Source organism: Desmodus rotundus, chromosome X (genome assembly GCF_022682495.2).
Source record: "Desmodus rotundus isolate HL8 chromosome X, HLdesRot8A.1, whole genome shotgun sequence".
Lineage (NCBI taxonomy): Eukaryota > Metazoa > Chordata > Mammalia > Chiroptera > Phyllostomidae > Desmodus > Desmodus rotundus.
Genome location: NC_071400.1, coordinates 62,262,569 through 62,281,869, shown reverse-complemented (window position 1 = coordinate 62,281,869; position 19,301 = coordinate 62,262,569). Strand labels below are relative to the sequence as shown.

The following is a 19,301-nucleotide window of genomic DNA, read 5'->3' as shown; positions in this document are numbered from 1 at the left end:
AGGCTGAGGGTTGGGGGTTCTGCTTTGCATTGTGGCATGAGTTCCCTGAAATAAAAGTTTTAGGTATAAACTTGGCTGCTGCTTAGCACTTGAGTCATCCCTGTCAATCCATCTGGTTTCTTTGACAGTTGCCACATCTTTTGTGCACAGAGGCAGGGACAGCATTGTGGATACTGTCAGAAGTCCAGCTTTTCCCTGCACCTTCCCATCTCTCATGGGCCCCCCTGCCCACACCTCTTTTTCTGCATCCTCACTCCCTGGGGCAGTCTTTCTTCTCAGAATTCCTGCCTCCTCAGTGCCCCTGCCGCCTTGGCCCCTCACACACATGCATAGGCCCTCTCTTTGAGTATCCTTTAGCCTCTCCCCAAATCCCTGACTACACTGTCTTTCTCCCCCTTGCTCTGGACTTCTAAGCTTCTCTGTGCCCCCCCCTCAATTTATTTTGTCTGTTTCCCTCTAAACCCCAAGGCCCCCCTCTCCCTCCTTTGTTCTTTACCTCCTTCCAGTTGGGTGCCTCCCCCTCCTAAGACATTCCTCACCCAGGGAGACTCCCATTTCTGGCCCCTCCCCACCTCTTCCTAAGCAGTCACCTCCTCTTTCCCCTCCCCCCACAGCCCATCTCTAGTTCTTTCTCCTCCCTCCTCCCAAGACCAGGCCAGCTAAGCCCTATTCCATTTTTAGATGACTGATTATGATACTAGCTGAACTTTGTTCACAGCCTGAATTTACAGCTGTCCCTTCCTTTCATACCCCATCCACCAAACACACCCACTCCGTTCAACATGATACAGTGCTTACACACAGCATGTCATGTCCACATACATTTGTATTTTTCAGAACAAAACAACAGTTATGCTGGCAAAGATGCTGAATTAATGGGGACCCTTAAGCTCCCAATACACTGAAAAGCAACATCATTTTGCACGCCTACAAAGTGTACAGTTGTCGTCACAAATGTGACCAGTTGTACCCTAACAGTTAGGACTTTTTCACCAAATCATAGACATAGATATGGAAGTCATCGTCAAACTTGATGAAATACACAGAGGGTTTGGCTTCCACTTGGTGAATGACCATGCCGATCCGTTTGGAGCCATCTTCTTTGGTATATTCCACATGTTTACCTATCAGGCCATCTACAACTCCTCCTGGTTCCCTCTCTGCTGGAGGAGACTCATTGGACTCTGGCATGATACGGAGGTCTCCTTCTTTGTAATCATCTAGAAGCTGGTACATGTACAAGACAGGATCTTTCTCATAAGTGATATAAAACCAGGCTTTCATGATTGGTGCTTGGGCCAGGACCATGCCTCTCCATTCATCCTTAGAACCATGTTCGCCCTCAAACATATGTTCCACAGCTTTACCAATTATGGTATTTGCAAGGTTTGCATCACTGACTTGAGACGATGCCACCCTGTCAGAAAGAATTTTAAGAGACAAAACTCTTTCATCTCTGTGAAGTTCCAGTCCATAGACACAGTCAATTCCATCATATTTCACCAGATACAGAGAGGGATTTATAGGCACCTGATCGAGAACGGTTCCTTTCCACTGGGTGATGGGCTCATCGCCTTCCTTCCATCCATGTGAAATTCTGCAGCCCACGAGGTTCCTGCGGGGCTGGGATGAAGGTCTGCCCCTCTGCTTCTTTTGGAAGCTTTTCTTCTTCGTCATGTTTGCAGACCCAGTGGCCCGTCCCGCTGGTGCCCTGGTTTGTTGCCCTTGGGCTTCCTGTGCATTGGAGGTCTTCATGCCTACAGCGGAAGGAGAAAATAAGAGGAGAGAAGGGAAGAAGACATTCGCTATGCCAGAAGGCGAAGTTTTCCCCACAGCGATGTCTCTGTGTACCCTGTGCTGGCAACTAAATCTTCCCTATGAGCCTGGAACCGATGCTGGAAATCCCGGTGGTGTGCAAGTGCTCCCCCCCCCCCCCCCCGGGTTCCTTCAGGCTGCAGGGAAGGGCAGCAGCGGCAGTGGTGCTGGCTGGGGTTAGGAACTCCGCAGGGGCGGGTGTGGGGGGGATAGGCTACCTCCTTGTTCAGACCCCGCTGCCTCCACTGTCTGCCACTGGTGTCCACTCTCTAAATCCCCTGCAAAGCGCGCATCCCTCCCCAGCAGACAGTGACCCGCAGACAGTCACTGTCCTCCAGCCCTGAACGCCCCAGCCTGCTGCCCATACATCCCCTGACAACCCCCAGTTGCTTTCTTGGCACCCGGAGCCCTCGCTTCGATTTCTTGCCTGTCTCCTTAAAGACACCCCTTTTCCTATAGCCCATCGCACTTTTCCACTCCAGCCTCACTCGGACTCGGCGTCCACCTCTATCTCTTGCAAGAGTGCACCCCATCTCCCTTCTCCATCCTGGTACCTACCAATGGCCTTGGCTTGCCTGGCGTCCACCGCTCAGGATCGCGGGCCTCACGTGCCCAAATCAGACACTTCGCTCCTGCCTGTGCTGTGAGCCTGTGTGGAAACAGGATCAGCAGGCGCTGAGCCGGGAGCTTGCTGAAGCTGCTTGGAGAGAATCAGTAGACGAGGAGCGTGTCTAGGAGGCGGCGGGGCACGCCAAGAGGATGGTGGCTGTGTCTCGGGCACTGTGCTCGCGGGCCCTCTGCCTCCTTGTCGGTGGCAGACACCCCTCTGCCACATCGGGATCCCACCAGCCGCTACTGCTGCAGCAGTCTCCTCCCTCTTTTCGCATAACACTAAGCTCTTACTTTTTTGTCAGTAAAGAAGCCTCCTTTTTGTGTTGTACACTGCACGGGCAGTCTTCTTTACCTAGGAAAAAAGCCTAGGCTTCTCCTAGTTCATCCAAAATTCACACCTGTGTGACCTGTTGGTGGTCCTTTTTTCTTCTTTTCCTCCACACTTCCATCCTCTTAGGCTCTCTAGCTCCACCCCTCAGTTCCCTAGTAGAGTAGTTTTCCATTTTTAACACATTTCTCACATATCTGCATACACACTTATTCACACAGAAATACCTTACCTTACTCAAAACATATATGGATACAGTAATCTTTTATATGCATGCACAAATATATATATGTGCATATATAAGTACATTTTCTACATTGGCAGATATTCATATTCACAAACAGATAATTCCAAGTATACGCCTCTACCCAGTCACAACATAAGACATAATTCTCTGTATATACATACGGACACACACATACACAATAAGAATTTCTTGGAAGCAAGGGTAGTCCCCTCTTATATTTGGAGACCTAATTTTGGAGAAATAAGGCTTAACCTTAGAGTTATTCTCTAATATAACTGTAATTTATAGCAAACCATATCTAGTTTTGCATAAAATGGCATCCATTTTGAATCCATTTTGCTTTGTTTTTTTTTTTTGTTATTTATAGTATTTTTGTCTGTAGTGAACCATAATCCTATAAAATATCAATATTATTATGGTGCTGTATCAGGCAGAACATTATCAGTTACATGCAAGTCGAGAGCCATCTTAAACTGATTTAAAATAAAATGAATTTATTGGCTACTTATTTGAAAAATCTAGTAAGTGTAAGATTAGACTTAATCAAAGTGCTCAGTGTTATGGGATGAATTCTGTTTCTTCCAAATTCGTGTTGAAGTTCTAGCTCCCAACACCTCATAATGTGAAAATATTTGGAGGTAGGGTTTTTAAAGAGGCAATTAGGGTAAAATGTGGTCACATAGGTTGGCCTTAATTTAAAACCAGTGGTGTCCTTTTAAGAAGAGATTTGAGTTCTTTTTTTTTTAATTGTTATTCAATTACAGTTGTATGCCTTTTCTCCCCATCCCTCCACCCCACCCCAGGTGAACCCACCTCCCTCCCCCCTCTCCACCCTCCCCCTTGGTTTTGTCCATGTGTCCTTTATAGTAGTTCCTGTAATCCCCTCTACCCACTGTCCCCGCCCCCACCCCCCACCCCCACCCTGGCTTTTGTTAGATTGTTCTTAACTTCAATGTCTCTGGTTCTATTTTGTTTGCTTTTTTCTTCTATTGCTTATGTTCCAGTTAAAGGTGAGATCATATGGTACTTGTCCCTCACTTCCTGGCTTATTTCACTTAGCATAATGCTCTCCAGTTTCATCCATGTTGTTGCAAAGGGTATAAGCTCCTTCTTTCTCTCTGCTGCGTAGAATTCCATTGTGTAAATATACCATAGTTTTTGGATCCACTCGTTTGCTGATGGGCACTTCGGTTGCTTCCAGCACTTGGCTATTGTAAATTGTGCTGCTATGAACATTGGGGTGCACAGATTCTTTTGGATTGGTGTTTCAGTGTTCTTAGGGTATAATCCCAGCAGCGGAATTACTGGGTCAAAGGGCAGTTCCATTTTTAGTTTTCTGAGGAAATAACATATTGTTTTCCACAGTGGCCTCACCAGTCTGCATTCCCACCAACAGTGCACGAGGGTTCCTTTTTCTCCACATCCTCTCCAACATTTGTTTGTGGATTTGTTTATGTTGGCCATTCTGACTGGTGTGAGATGATACCTCATTGTGGTTTTAATTTGCATCTCTCTGATGGCTAGTGATGCTGAGCATCTTTTCATATGTCTCTGGGCCCTCTGTATGTCTTCCTTGGAGAAGTGTCTGTTCAAGTCCTTTGCCCATTTTTTAATTGGGTTGTTTGTCTTCCTGGAGTGGAGTCGTGTGAGTTCTTTATATATTTGGGAGATCAGGCCCTTGCCTGAGGTATCATTGGCAAATATGTTTTCCCATACTGTTGGTTCTCTTTGTAATTTGGTGCTGTTTTCTTTAGCCATGCAGAAGCTTTTTATTTTGATGAGGTCCCATTTGTTTATTCTTTCCTTTATGTCCCTTGCTTTAGGGGATATGTCTGTGAGGATGTTGCTGCGTGGAATGTCTGAGATTTTCCTGCCAATGTTTTCCTCAAGGACTTTTATGGTGTTACGGCTTATATTTAAGTCTTTTATCCATGTTGAGTTTATTTTCGTGTATGGCGTAAGTTGGTGATCGAGTTTCATTTTTTTGCACGTAGCTGTCCAGATCTCCCAACACCATCTGTTGAAGAGGCTGTTTTTGCTCCATTTTATGCTCCTGCCTCCTTTGTCAAATATTAATTGATCGTATAGACTTGAGTTTATTTCTGGGCTCTCTGTTCTGTTCCATTGGTCTATGTGCCTGTTTTGATGCCAGTACCAGGCTGTTTTGATTACAGTGGCCTTGTAATACAGTTTGATATCAGGTATTGTGATCCCTTCTGCTTTGTTCTTCTTTCTCAAAATTGCTGCAGCTATTCGAGGTCGTTTATGGTTCCATATGAATTTCTGCAATGTTTGTTCTATATCTGTGAAATATGTCATGGGTACTCTAATAGGGATTGCATTGAATCTATAAATTGCTTTGGGTAGTATGGCCATTTTGATGATGTTAATTCTTCCAATCCATGAACATGGTACATGCTTCCATTTGTTTGTATCTTCCTTAATTTCTTTCTTCAGTGTTGTGTAGTTTTCTGAGTACAGGTCTTTTACCTCCTTGGTTAGGTTGATTCCTAGGTACTTTATTTTTCTTGTTGCTATATCAAATGGGATTTTTTTCCTGATTTCTGTTTCTGCAGTTTCATTGCTGGTGTACAGGAATGCCTTTGAATTCTGGGTATTGACTCTGTATCCAGCTGTTTTGCCAAATTCATTTATTAGGTCGAGTAGTTTTTGAGTGGAGTCTATAGGGTTTTCCATGTACACTATCATGTCGTCTGCAAACAGTGACAGTTTCATTTCCTCCTTTCCAATTTGGATGCCTTTTATTGCTTTTTCTTGTCTGATTGCTGTGGCTAGGACTTCCAATACTATGTTGAATAGGAGTGGTGAGAGAAGGCATCCTTGTCTTGTTCCTGATCTTAGTGGGAAAGCTCTAAGTTTTTGTCCATTGAGTATGATGTTGGCTGTAGGTCTCTCATATATGGCCTTAATTATGTTGAGGACTGCTCCCTTTATTCCCACTTTGCTGAGTGTTTTTATCAGAAATGGGTGCTGTATCTTATCGAACGCTTTTTCTGCATCTATTGATATGATCATGTGATTTTTGTCTTTGCTGTTGTTGATGTGATGTATTATGTTTATTGAATTGCGAATATTGTACCATCCTTGCATCCCTGGGATGAATCCCACTTGGTCAGGGTGGATGATCTTTTTAATATATTGCTGGATGCGGTTTGCTAATATTTTGTTGAGAATTTTAGCGTCTATGTTCATCAGCGATATTGACCTGAAGTTTTCTTTCTTCGTTGTGTCTTTATCTGGTTTGGGGATTAGGATGATGTTGGCTTCATAAAAAGAGTTTGGGAGTCTTCCATCAGTTTGGATTTTTTCGAATAGTCTGTGGAGGATAGGGGTTAGTTCTTCCTTAAATGCTTTGTAGAAATCTCCTGTGAAGCCATCTGGTCCAGGGCTTTTGTGTGATGGGAGTTTCTTGATGACTGCTTCAATTTCCTTTGCTGATATTGGTCTGTTCAGGTTTTCTGCCTCTTCTTCAGTCAGTTTTGGAAGATTATATTTTTCTAGATATGTGTCCATTTCATCTAGGTTTTCAAATTTCTTAGCATACAGGTCTTCATAGTAATTTCTTACGATCCTTTGTATTTCTGTGGTATCAGTTGTAATCTCTCCACTTTCACTTCTAATTCTGTTTATTTGGATCCTCTCTCTTTTCTTCTTGATAAGCCTACTTAAAGGCTTGTCGATTTTGTTTATCTTTTCAAAGAACCAGCTTCTGGATTCATTGATCCTTACAATTGTGCTTTTAGTCTCTATGTCATTTAGTTCTGCTCTGATCTTGGTTATTTCCTTCCTTCTGCTTGCTCTGGGCTGTCTTTGTTGTTGTTCCTCCAGTTCTTGTAGGCATAGGGTTAGGTTGTTTGTTTGAACTGTTTCTAACTTCTTAAGGTAGGCCTGTATTGCTATGAACTTCCCTCTCAGGACTGCCTTTGCTGTGTCCCATAGCTTCTGGGTTGTTGTGAGTTCGTTTTCATTTGTTTCCAGGAAGTTTTTGATTTCTTCCCTAATCTCGTTCTTGACCCATTCATTGTTTAATAGCATGCTATTCAGTCTCCATGATTTTGAGTGTTTTGGGTTTTTACCCTTGGCGTTGGTTTCTAGTTTCAGACCCTTGTGGTCAGAGAAGATGCTTGATATGATTTCAATTTTCTTGAATTTGTTGAGGCTTGCTTTGTGTCCTATCCTGTGGTCTATCTTTGAAAAAGTTCCATGGACACTTGAAAAGAATGTGTATTTTGCTTCTTTGGGATGAAAAGCTCTGTATATATCAGTTAAGTCCATTTCCTCTAGGGTATTTTTAAGTGACACAATATCCTTCTTGATATTTTGTTTGGAAGACCTGTCCATTTTTGATAGTGGGGTGTTTAAATCCCCTACTATAATTGTGTTGCTGTCAATATCTTTCTTGAAATCCTCCAATATTTTCTTTATGTATTTGGGTGCTCCTATGTTGGGTGCATATATATTTACAATGTTTATGTCTTCTTGGTGGATTCTTCCTTTGAGTATTATGAAGTGACCTTCTGGGTCTCTCTTCATGGCCCTTCTTTGGAAGTCTATTTTGTCTGATATGAGTATTGCTACCCCTGCTTTTTTTTCCTGTCCGTTTGCTTGGAAAATTTGTTTCCAGCCCTTCACTTTCAGTCTGTGTAAGTCTTTTGTCCTGAGATGGGTCTCTTGTAGGCAGCATATGTGTGGGTCATGTTTTCTTATCCATTCAGCTATTCTATGTCTTTTGATTGGAGCATTTAATCCATTTACGTTTAAGGTTATTATCGATAGGTAGTTATTCATTGCCATTATTTCCTACCTGTGTTCCTCTGTCTTTCTCTTTTCCTTCCTTTCCTTAAAGCAGTCCCTTTAGCATCTCTTGCAGAGCTGGTTTGGTGGAGCTGTATTCTTTTAGACTTATTTTGTCTGGGAAACTCTTTATTTGGTCTTCTATCTTGATTGAGAGCCTTGCTGGGTAAAGTAGTCTTGGTTGCAGGCCTCTGGTTTTCATTACTTGGAATATTTTTTGCCATTCTCTTCTGGCTTGGAGCGTTTCCATTGAGAAGTCAGTTGCTAACCTTATTGGGGCTCCCTTGTATGTTACTTCCTGTTTCTCCCTTGCTGCCTTTAAGATCCTCTCTTTGTCTTGGAATTTTGCCATTTTAATCATTATGTGTCTTGCAGTGGGTCTCTTTGGGTTCCTCTTGCTTGGGACTCTCTGTGATTCCTGGATTTGTGTGACTTTTTCTCTCCTCAGATTAGGGAAATTTTCCATCATTACTTTTTCAAACAGGTTTTCTATCCCTTGCTCTTCTTCTTCTCCTTCTGGTATTCCTATTATACGGATATTGTTACGTTTCATGTTATCCTGCATTTCCCTTATTGCCTCCTCATTCTTTCTGAGCCTCTTTTCCTTTTCTTGCTCTTTCTGGGTGTTTTTTTCTACTTTGTCCTCCAGCTCGCTGATCCGATCCTCTGCTTCATCAAGTCTGCTTTTCATTCCTTCTACTGTGTTCTTCAATTCAGAAATTGTATTCTTCATTTCCTCTTGGCTCTTGTTGATAGTTTCTATTTCCTTTTTCATGTTGATATAGTTTGCAGTGAGTTCATTGTAGTTTCCTTGTAGTTTCTGGTAGTTCTCTTTGAGCTCAGAGAGCTCAGTGAGCTTCCTGATGACCATTGCCTTGAACTCAGTATGTGATAGTTGACTTGCCTCTTTTACTGTTAGCATTCTTTCTGAGACTTCCTCCTTTCCTTTCATTTGGGGATTGTTTCTTTGTTTTCCCATTGTTTGTGAGGCTCTTCTTGTTGGCCTCTGCTTCTTAAATTGCTTTGTTCTGACTCCCTGGGTTTATGATATGAACTTCTATGGTAGAATGCCAATGGGATTCGGTGGTGCTGTCTCCTTACTCTCCTGTGCTCACTGGTCTTCAGCTGACGTTTATGTGTTTAACACGGTCTAACTCTAGTCTTTTCAGCACTCCCGGTTTTGTTGTCTCACCTGTGGGAAAAAGAGAAAGGGGGGGAGAAAGAAAAGAAACAAAAAGAAAAAAAAACAAAGATGGGAAGGAGGGAACAAGGAAATAGGAAACGAGGAAAGGAAGGAAGGAGGGAAGAAGGAATAAAGAAAGGTCGGAGGCAAGATAAGAAGGAATTTTAACAAAAATTAAAACATAGAAAAAGTTAAAAGAAGGCAGGAAGAAGACATAAAAATGGTAAAGGATGGGAGGAAGAAGGAATGAGAAAAAAAAAAAGAGAGAGAGGAAGAAGGAATTCAGGGGGAAAGGAAAAAAAAAAAAAATCTTCTGCTGGCTTTAAACCGGTCAGGTTTGTTCTGCTGGTGTCCTGTCTGTGCAACGGGAGGGGGTGGTTGGAAGGATTGGTTTCACTTTTCTCCCTTCCTGGGTCACACTCTTCGCTGTTGTTCAGCCTGCAGACTCTCCTCTCACTGCAGCTCACCTCTACTGGGTGTTCTGCCTTTGTCCTAGAGAGCTAGTAGGCCGCTTGGAAAACGCGCATCCAGCCAGCCCTGCGCTTGAGTCTCTGGAGCGGGCGGGGCCGCCCTGGGACTGAATCACGCGGCACTGGGTTCCGAGGTTTTGGGCCTCTGGGTGGAGCAGCTAGCCTTTGCTCCAAATGATCTTGGAGGTTTCAGGTGTGGGCGCCCCTCCCGGGTTTCATGTATGGGCCCCTTTCGCTAATCTGTGCATGCTCGACCGGACCTCAGGTGAGCGCCGTGACTCTGGTGCTGCTTATCCCACGCTCGCAGTCCAGGGGCGGAGGGGGGAGGGGCGCCAGGGGCCTCGGCTACTACCGAGAGTTCTCTAACTAGCCCCTGAGTGTCTCTATTTTCTTTTTCTTTTTGAGAAATTCCTCCTTTTCAAGCCCCCCTGGTCCAATCAAGCACCTGGCTGCTCACAGCTCAGCCTGGCCCTCTGCCAAGACTCCTGCAGCAGCCCCTGCGCCAGGGCTGGCGCTTCTGCCACCCTAGTACCTCGCGGTCCCGGGTCCCGGGGACCTTATTGTCCTTGAGCATTCTTCTTACCGTCAGATCTTTCAATGTCCTCTATCTTTGGTCTCTGATCTTCGTATATGCTGGAATACTGTTGGCTGTTCGCTCTGCTCCTCAGATCAGCTAGGTATTTCCCTGGCGTTGAGGGGAAGTGGACTCCTCTCCCACCTATGTTGCCGCCATCTTCCAATCTACTCGAGATTTGAGTTCTTTATATATTTTGCAGATTAAACCTTTGTCCAAGGTATCATTTGCAAATGTGTTTTCCCATACGGTTGGTTCCCTTTTCATTTTACTGCTGTTTTCTTTAGCCATGAAGAAGGTTTTATTTTGATTAGGTCCTATTTGTCTATTCTTTCCTTTATATCCCTTGCTCTAGGGGTCATGTTGGTGAAAATATTGCTGTGTAGAATATCTGAGATTTTCCTCCCTATGTTCTCCTCTAGGACATTTATGGTGTCACGACTTACATTTAAGTCTTCTATCCACCTTGAATTTATTTTTGTGTATGGTGTAAGTTGGTGGTTGAGTTTCAATTTTTTTGCATGTAGCCATCCAGATCTCCCAACACCATTTGTTGAAGAGGCTATCTTTACTCCATTTTATGCTTCTGCCCCCTCTGTGAAATATTAATTGACCATACAGACATGGGTTTCTTTCTGGGCTCTCTATTCTGTTCCTTTGGTCTATGTGTCTGTTCTTATGACACTACCATATTGTTTTGATTATAGTGGCCTTGTAATATAGTTTGATATCAGGTATTTTGATCCCTCCTACTTTGTTCTTCTTTCTCACAATTGCTTCGGCTATTCAGGGTAATTTATGGTTCCGTATAGATTTTTGAAGTGTTTGTTCTATATCTGTGAAATATGTCATTGTTATTTTAATAGGGATTGAAGTGAATGTACAAATTGCTTTGGGTAGTATGGCCATTTTGATGATGTTAATTCTTCCAATCCATGAGCATGGTACATGCTTCCATTTATTTGTGTCTTCCTTAATTTCCTTCTTCATTGTTGTGTTGTTTTCTGACTACAGGTCTTTTACCTCCTTGGTTAGGCTTATTCCTAGGTACTTTATTTTCCTTGTTGCTTTAGCAAATGGGATTTTTTCCCTGATTTCTGATTCTGATATTTCATTGTTGGTGTATAAAAATGCCTTTGATTTCTGCATATTGACTTTGTATCCCACTCTTTTGCCCAATACACACACAACCCCAGTCTAGGAAGGCAAACAACCCAATGAAAAAATTGGCAAAGGACCTGAAATAACAATTCTCCAAGGAGGACATACAGAGGGCCCAGAGACATTTGAAAGGATAGTCAGCATCACTAGCCATCAGAGAGATGTACCACAGAGAGATGTGCAAATTAAAACCACAATGACATACCGCTTCACACGCGTCAGAATGGCCATCATAAACAAATCAACAAACAAGTGCTGGAGAGGATGTGGAGAAAAGGGAACCCTAGTGCACTGTTGGTGGCAATGCAGACTGGTGCAGCCACTGTAAAACACAGTATGGAATTGAAAACTGAAAATGGAACTGCCTTTTGACCTGCCAATTCCACTGCTGGGATTATACCCTAAGAACCCTGAAACACCAACCCAAAAGAACCTATGCACCCCAATGTTCATAGCAGCACAATTTACAATAGCCAAGTGCTGGAAGAAACCTAAGTGCCCATCAGCAAATGAGTGGATGAAAAAACTGTGGTACATTTACACAATGGAGTACTATGCAGCAGGAAGAAAGAAGGAACTCCTACCTTTTGCAATGATGTGGTTGCCAAGGGAGGTAATTATGATAAGTGAACTAACCAGTCAGTGAAAAACAAATACCATATGATTTCACTTACAAGGGAAATCTCATGAACAAAATAAACTAATGAGCAAAATAGAACCAGAGGTATTTAAACATGGAACAGACTGACATTGGCCAGATGGGAGGGGGCAGGAGGATAATGATGGAAAGTAAGGGTAGGGACTAGTCAAAGAACATGTATGAAGGACCCATGAACATGGACAACAGTGTGGGAATTAACTGTGGGATTGGAGGGTGGGCTGGGTGGAGGAGGGTGAAGGGGGACACTGTAGTAGAATAACAATAAAAATAAAATAAAATAATAAGATAAAATATATAATGTTTTTCCCAGTAAAGCAAATCTACTAAAGCTTTTAAAAATGTTATAAAAAAGAAAAAGCATGCAAATAATGAAAAATAATGAGATGGGATTCATCTCAATACAGTCCAGTGTTTGGCTGCAGGCCTTTCCTTCAGGACCTATCCTTTTTAATGTCAGATCGTGTCCTAGTGTAGTCCTAGGCAGCCTGTTCAAGGCTACAAGTTATTCACAGTCTGTGGATGTCTCCTTCAAGTCTATTTACATCTAGGATGGTCCTTGCTGCTCTGCCCTGCTGGCTTTTCATCAGTACAAGGCCCAGGGGTGGGTCACCTAACATCAAAAAGCACCAAAGCTACCACCTCCTCCTGCCTCTATCTGAGGTCCTGCCACTAGTCTTAGCCTCACTGCCAACTCCTCTGTTTCTGAGAGGGCTTCAGGTGCTATCTGGAGGATGGAGCCCCTGGATCTCCCCTTGGAGGCACTGTTCAGACTTCAGGGAAGATGGTGGGTATGTTCCCTGCCCCTGCACCACACGTCTTGGTCTGTCCCACATTATTTCCAATATTGAATAATTTCTCATGAGTTAGTTGTTTGTTTCATGCAAGGGAACAATTTGTGTAAAAGGGACAGCTCTTTCCTGCCTGGTGCTGATGGCAGCTCTGTATAAGACCTGAGGCTGGGTGGAGTCCTGAGTTCCCCTTGCTGCAGCAATTTTAGCACTCTCTGCCAAGCTGGTTTCAGTGAAATAGGGCCTGAGGAACCAGCATGTCTTGTCACAGCTGAGAAAAGTACAGAAAGGTCCCCTTTGGTATCTCCCTTTCTTTCCCCTGTGTATATGCGCCCAGCAGGGGGCTCCTGAGACTGGCAGAACTGTTCAGCAGGAGGGGGATGGGTATCGTCGGGGTGGGGGTGTGGAAGGTCTGCCTGGCTACAAAGAATCTCTGGCACTCAACTCTTGCTCATCTATCTCTCTGCCCATTATCTTTTCAGGACACATAGTCCAGAACTCTGTGTGCTGTTTGTTTCCCGACCTGGTAGCTAAGCTGGGCAGGGCCCAGCAAACCCCTTGTTGCACAGCTCTCTGAACTCCCTGCCTAATTGGATTCAGTGGGAACTGCGTTTTCACTCTGTTCTCTTTACTAGAAGCACAGCTACATGTGGGGTCTTTGCCCAGCCACATTTCAGCTCTTTTTCAAAAAGTATGTGGTACCCATACTGCAGTACTGAGTCACTGTCTGATTCTCTGTGCTTACCCCATCCCCTAAAAGCAAAATTCCTCTCACAGTCATGGCTGGCTGCAGCCTGCCAGTGCCTCTGACAGACTGAGGTGTGGCAACCTGATTGTTTTTAGGAAATTGAGTCCCTATATAAAACTCTGCAGGTTGGCACTCCCATTATGGACATGCTGTTCACTGTGTGTGTAGCTTGGGTCTCACAGACTTCATATATATTCCAAAGTTTCTCCCAGTTAGGGTTGTGGATCTCTGTGCAGGACTAGTGCCCCCTGCTCCAAGATCAGAGAGAGCTCAAAGCTGTGATTTCTGTCTTGTCCCTCCACTGCTGTAGGTGTTATGCACAGGGTATTTCCTCTTCAATTTATAACATTTATTAACTGGATGGTACAAATTATATTCTGTACTCCTTGGCTTCAAAACTTCATATCAGCTAAGATTCTGTTTATTGATTGGGTTAATTGTCGGAAGATCAGCTGAAAATCTAAGTTGGAGGCAAAAGCAAGTGGACTCAGATTCCACCTACTCAGCCTCCATCTTAGGGTCTGAAAACTCCAAAGTTTTTAAAGGAAGGTATATTTGTCATACAATATCTTATTTTTTTTCTTTTTCTTATTTATTATTTTCTCAAACTAACCCCCATATCTTGCCATTTACCTTTGAGAGCCCATTGCCTACAAGTTATAGATTCATGTCTTTCTTTAAAACAGTTATTATACCTCAGATTCATCCAGAAATCTTTATAATGCCACAGCAATGTCTTCATTTCCTACATGTTAACTGGACTATACATATATTCATAAATTTCAGTTAAGTTCATCAAACTGAGTATATATAATGGTATTACATGTTGTTGTGGTACAACCTCAATCTGGAAGAAAACAAAAACTATATACCATATCCACGGTTTTTGGTCACTGGACTGGCGATATACTTCTAAAGCAAAAGCTTTTAGGGGCCAGATACAGTGATCTTTAAGAAAGGGGAAAGGTTGTTGATGTCCAAAACTATCTCTGTCATTGCCTTTTCATACCATATTGAGTTCACTTTCCTTGGTTTGCTGCACCTGAAAATAAGGGAAACTTCTCATCATGGCAGAATTGTCCATTGAAAGACTGACTTGAGCTGGGATTACTGGTCTGGATGTGATAATTGTGCGCTCTGTTCAGTCGTCCCATTGGAAGACTGTGTAGCCAGTCAATGTGTGCTTGTGGACTTCCTAATTGTATGTTTAGTTCCTTAAATGACTATTTCTCACCATGAGGCTGTGATAGAAAAGTATATCCAATACAGAGTCAAAGTCATTTTTTATTTATTATACATGAACAGACACTACATAGATCTATAATACCTTAGCTTTTTGTTGGAGAGATTGACTCAATGTTTATAATCACAAAGCCATGTGTAGGGGGGCATTCTATATGTTGGGTGTTTTTCACCACAGTTCATTAACTGTAATACATTTAAAAAAACAGTGCCTTTTGACCCAGCAATTCCACTGCTGGGATTATGGCCTAAGAGCCCTGAAACACCAATCCAAAAGAACCTATGCACCCCAATGTTCATAGAAGCACAATTTACAATAGCCAAGTGCTGGAAGCAACCTAAGTTCCCATCAGCAAATGAGTGGGTCAAAAAACTATGGTATATTTACATAATGGAATTCTACACAGCAGAGAGAAAGAAGGAGCTTATACCCTTTGCACCAGCATGGATGGAACTGGGGAGCATTACGCTAAGTGAAATAAGCCAGGAGGTGAGGGACAAATACCATATGATCTCACCTTTAACTGGAACATAATCAACAGAAGAAAAAAGCAAACAAGATATAACCAGAGACATTGAAGTTAAGAACAATCTAACAATAGCCAGAAGGGAGGGGAGAAGGGAGAGTGGGGAGAAGGGTTTTCAGGAACTACTATAAAGGACACATGGACAAAACCAAGGGGGAGGGTGGAAGCAGGGGAGGGAGGTGTGCTTGGCTGGGGTTGGGTGGAGGGGTAGGGAGAAAATGCAGACAACTGTAATTGAACAACAATTAAATAAAACTTTTTAAAAACCCAGAGACATTGAAGTTAAGAACAATCTAACAATAGCCAGGGCGGGGGGTGGGGGGTGGGGGCGGGGACAGTGGGTAGAGGGGATTACAGGAACTACTATAAAGGACACAAGGACAAAACCAAGGGGGAGGGTGGAGAGGGGGGAGGGAGGTGGGTTCACCTGGGGTGGGGTGGAGGGATGGGGAGAAAAGGCATACAACTGTAATTGAATAACAATAAAAAAAAACATTAAATAAAGTTGTATACTTTTCAAAAAAAAAAAAAAAACCCTAAAAACAGTGCTGCCCTGGATGGTGTGGCTCAGTGGCCTGTGAATAAAGGGTTGCTGGTTCGATTCCCAGTTAGGGCACATGCTTGGGTTGCAGGCCAGGTCCCCAGTGAGGGATGCATGAGAGGCAACCACACATTGATGATTCTCTCCCTCTCTCCCTCCCTTCCTGTCTGTCTAAAAATAAATAAATAAAATCTTAAAAAACAGTGCTAATGGGCCCTTTTATTCCAGCTATATATTACCTCTTTCCCATCCTATTTTATATTGAGTCATCCTAGTATAGCTTGGGAAATGGGTTGTGCTATAGACTGAATCATGTTCCTTCAAATTAATATGTTGAGGGGAGAGAGAGGGATAATGGGGGAAATTAGGGGAAGGGTCATCAAGGAACATGTATAAAGGACACATGGACAAAGCCAAAGGGGGGGAAGATCGAGGGTGGGAGGTGAGGATGGGTGGGGTGGGGGAGAGAGCCTGGGGGAAAATGTAGACAACTATACATGAATAACAATAAAATAAATAAATAAAAACTAAAAATTAAAAACTTTTGAGGCCTTAACTCCCAAAGTGATATTGGGAGATGGGTCCTGAAGTAGATAATATGGGTTAGATGAAGTCATGAGGGTAGGGCCTTCATGGTAACATTAGTGTCCTTATAAGAGGATGGAGAGACACCAAAGCTCTGTGTCTACCATGCAAGGACTCAGGAAGTAGGCAGTCATCTGAAAGCCATAAAGAGAGCTCCCACCATGAACCAAATTGCCTGACACCTTGGTCTTGAGCTTCTAGCTCCCAGAATTGTGAGAAATAAGTTTATGTTGTTTAAACCACCCAGTATATGGTATTTTTGTTATGGCAGCCCTAGCAGATTAATACAGATTGTGATCTTGGTGATGGATGGCCGATGAACAATTAATTATCCTTCTAGATCAGCAAACCCCTTTCCAGGTATCTATGTCTGTGTTGGATCTTAACTTCTTTCAAACAGCCAATTTATTTAAATATCACACTAATTGTAAATCCTTGCCAAATTCACAAGTGTACCTGTTTCCCATTGTTGGAAGTACTGAGGGATTGGATTCTCAGTGTGTTCAAACATTCTTTCCCTTCAGTTGTAGGTTATCCCTTGATTTCTATCGAGAGAACTAAGCTGTCTAAAGACTTCATCACTGCAGGAGTCTAAATTATTCATTCTACCATGCCCAAGAGTTTGGGATAGTGATCTTTGTGTGCACACACCTCAATACTTAAGATACTTCAGAGTTGAACTCAGGGCTTTTGGATTCTCCAGCAGAAAAAAATCATTTCAACTGAGGTAGAGGTAGGGCATTCACCTATTTTGGGAGACAGTCTTTGGCCCAGTGAAAGCAATTTCTCAAAGAAGCAAACTCAGAAGTATTTGGTAACAGGCCAGAATGTGCCTCCTGTATTTATACCTGTAGACTCTGAAGGAGCTCCTGAAGGATGATCCAAGATCAGTGGTTTCAGCTAGAGAAGGATCCTTACAAGCCTTGGACTCATTGATACATCTCAGTAGAGTTTGGCTATGGTCTCAGAAAATCTGCAAAAAAAATGATGGGAATATACCCAGTCAAGTCTTTGGGATGCCACTGACTCTAGCCTTCCTAAAGGTATTGTTAGTCAGAGGCAAGTACACAGAGGGGATTGAGGTCTATACAGATAGAATTTCAAAGAACTAGAAAGGTTTCTTAATCTTTCTTGGTATTCTGAAGCTGCTGGAAAATCCTTTGAAAAATCACTTTTCACTTAGATAAGATCTTTGGAATTTCCTCCAGTGATAGGAAGGTCGTTTAGGAGGTCGTTGTGTTTGGCTTGATTGTAAAGCAAATTTTTAAAATTAATATGTCAAATTGTGAATTGACAGGTGTACAAGGGTAGTGATTTTAAGTGATTACTAGAAAAAGTTCCATTGAACAGATACTATAATTGCTTGTATTGAGATATCTGAATAAAATATATCTTTATACAGTAGTTGCCTGCATTACAACTCTGGTTGAAATATCTTCAAAATCATAAAATAGCAAATAATTGTTTAAAGTAATTTAAATTATTTGTTGAAGTATATTCAGAATATTTAAAAATAATCAGCTTCCCCTGGGAATGACTTCACTCTTTTCCCCTAAATGATAACAGTTAATATCCTAGGTCTAGACTCTAGACTGTACAGCGTAAGCCCTCCTGGAATTCAAACTTTAATGTTCCTATGAATCATCTGGAAGTCTTATTAAAATGCAGATTCTGATTAAGTAAGTCTAGAGTAGGGCCTGAGATTCTGCATTTCCAACAAGCTTCCAGGCGATGCCGATGCTGTTGGTTTATGGACCTCACTTTGAGTAGCAAGGGGTAGTTAACATTAAATAGTTTCTTGACCAAACATAACTGGGGTAGAATGTCTCATAAAGAGTCTTGTTTGATGAGTCTTTTCTCTTCTCAATCTGAAAAAAAAGACCTAGTTCTAGAAACTATAAAAAGCTAGAAGAGCCTATTACCTGGGTTTCTCTAGCTATTGCACCAAAATCTGAGATGTGTTATGATATACCTTATTTTATAAATATGTGCATATTCTTTAAGTACATGAGACACAGGAGTGATGGACATCTGCAAATGAAAGTCATTAAGCTTAAATGTATTGGTCTTATGTAATTCAATATCTTAAAGAATTGGACTTTAAAATTTTGTCTCTTCCGACAGCATAGATGAACCTGGAGAGTATTATGCTAAGTGAAGCAAGCCAGTCAGAGAAAGACAAATGCCAGTGATTTCACTTACATGTAGAATCTCATGAACAAAACAATCTGATGACCAAAACAGGAACAGACTCAGATACAGAGAGCAGACTGACAGTTGTTAGAGGGGAGGAGGGTTTGGGGGCTGGGTGAAATAGGTGAAGGGATTAAGGGGAAAAAAAAAAGACAAAAGACACAAACAACAGTATGGTGATTACTAAAGGGAAAGAGGGTGGGGGGAACTAGAAGAGGGTAAAGGGGGAATAAATGGGGATGGAAGGAGACTTGATTCTGTGGTTTGGTAAACACACAATAAAATATACAGATCATGTGTTATAGAATTTATACTTGAAACCTATATAATTTTATTAACCAATGTCACCCCAATAAATTCAATACAATTTAAAAAATTGCTTCATGCCCCCACTAAAAGTAATATGAAATACTAATGCACTGACTCACACATTTTACGGTGGCATCAAAATGTTTTCATTACAAGTTCATGTACTTGCAATGAATGTGTTTCTGTACTATTATTACTAAAATTTTTAAATAAATGGTTACATCAGTCTTTTAAATTGATGCAGTGAATAAAAAACCATGACTGGCCCTGGCTGGTGTGGCTCAGTGGATTGAGTGCCAGTCTGCAAACCAAAGGGTCACATGCCTGGGTTGCAGGCAGGATCCCCAGTTGGGAGCATGCGAGAGGCATCCACACATTGATGCTTCGCTCCCTCTCTCTCTCCCTCCCTTCCCCTCTGTCTATAAATAAATAAATAAAATCTTTTAAAATTTTTCTTTAAAATCGAAGGGCAGAAAAGGTGCTTTCTAGACAAGGTAGAGTT

The 19,301-nt window shown here is 42.3% G+C and overlaps 1 protein-coding gene across 1 annotated transcript; it reads right to left on the bottom strand.

Annotated features, from left to right (window-relative positions):
• Positions 1-808: 808 nt before the first annotated feature.
• LOC128779980 (spindlin-2) lies at positions 809-2,661 on the bottom strand. The gene is made up of 2 exons (XM_053917314.1): positions 2,374-2,661; positions 809-1,757 (listed from the first exon to the last, which is right to left on the bottom strand). The coding sequence occupies exon 2, from the start codon at positions 1,753-1,755 to the stop codon at positions 979-981; it is 777 nt and encodes a 258-aa protein (XP_053773289.1). The 5' UTR covers positions 1,756-1,757; positions 2,374-2,661; the 3' UTR covers positions 809-978.
• Positions 2,662-19,301: the final 16,640 nt, after the last annotated feature.

Excerpts from the sequence above, each read along its gene's own strand:
- LOC128779980 (XM_053917314.1), bottom strand. The coding sequence starts at position 1,755 with ATGAAGACCTCCAATGCACAGGAAGCCCAAGGGCAACAAACCAGGGCA.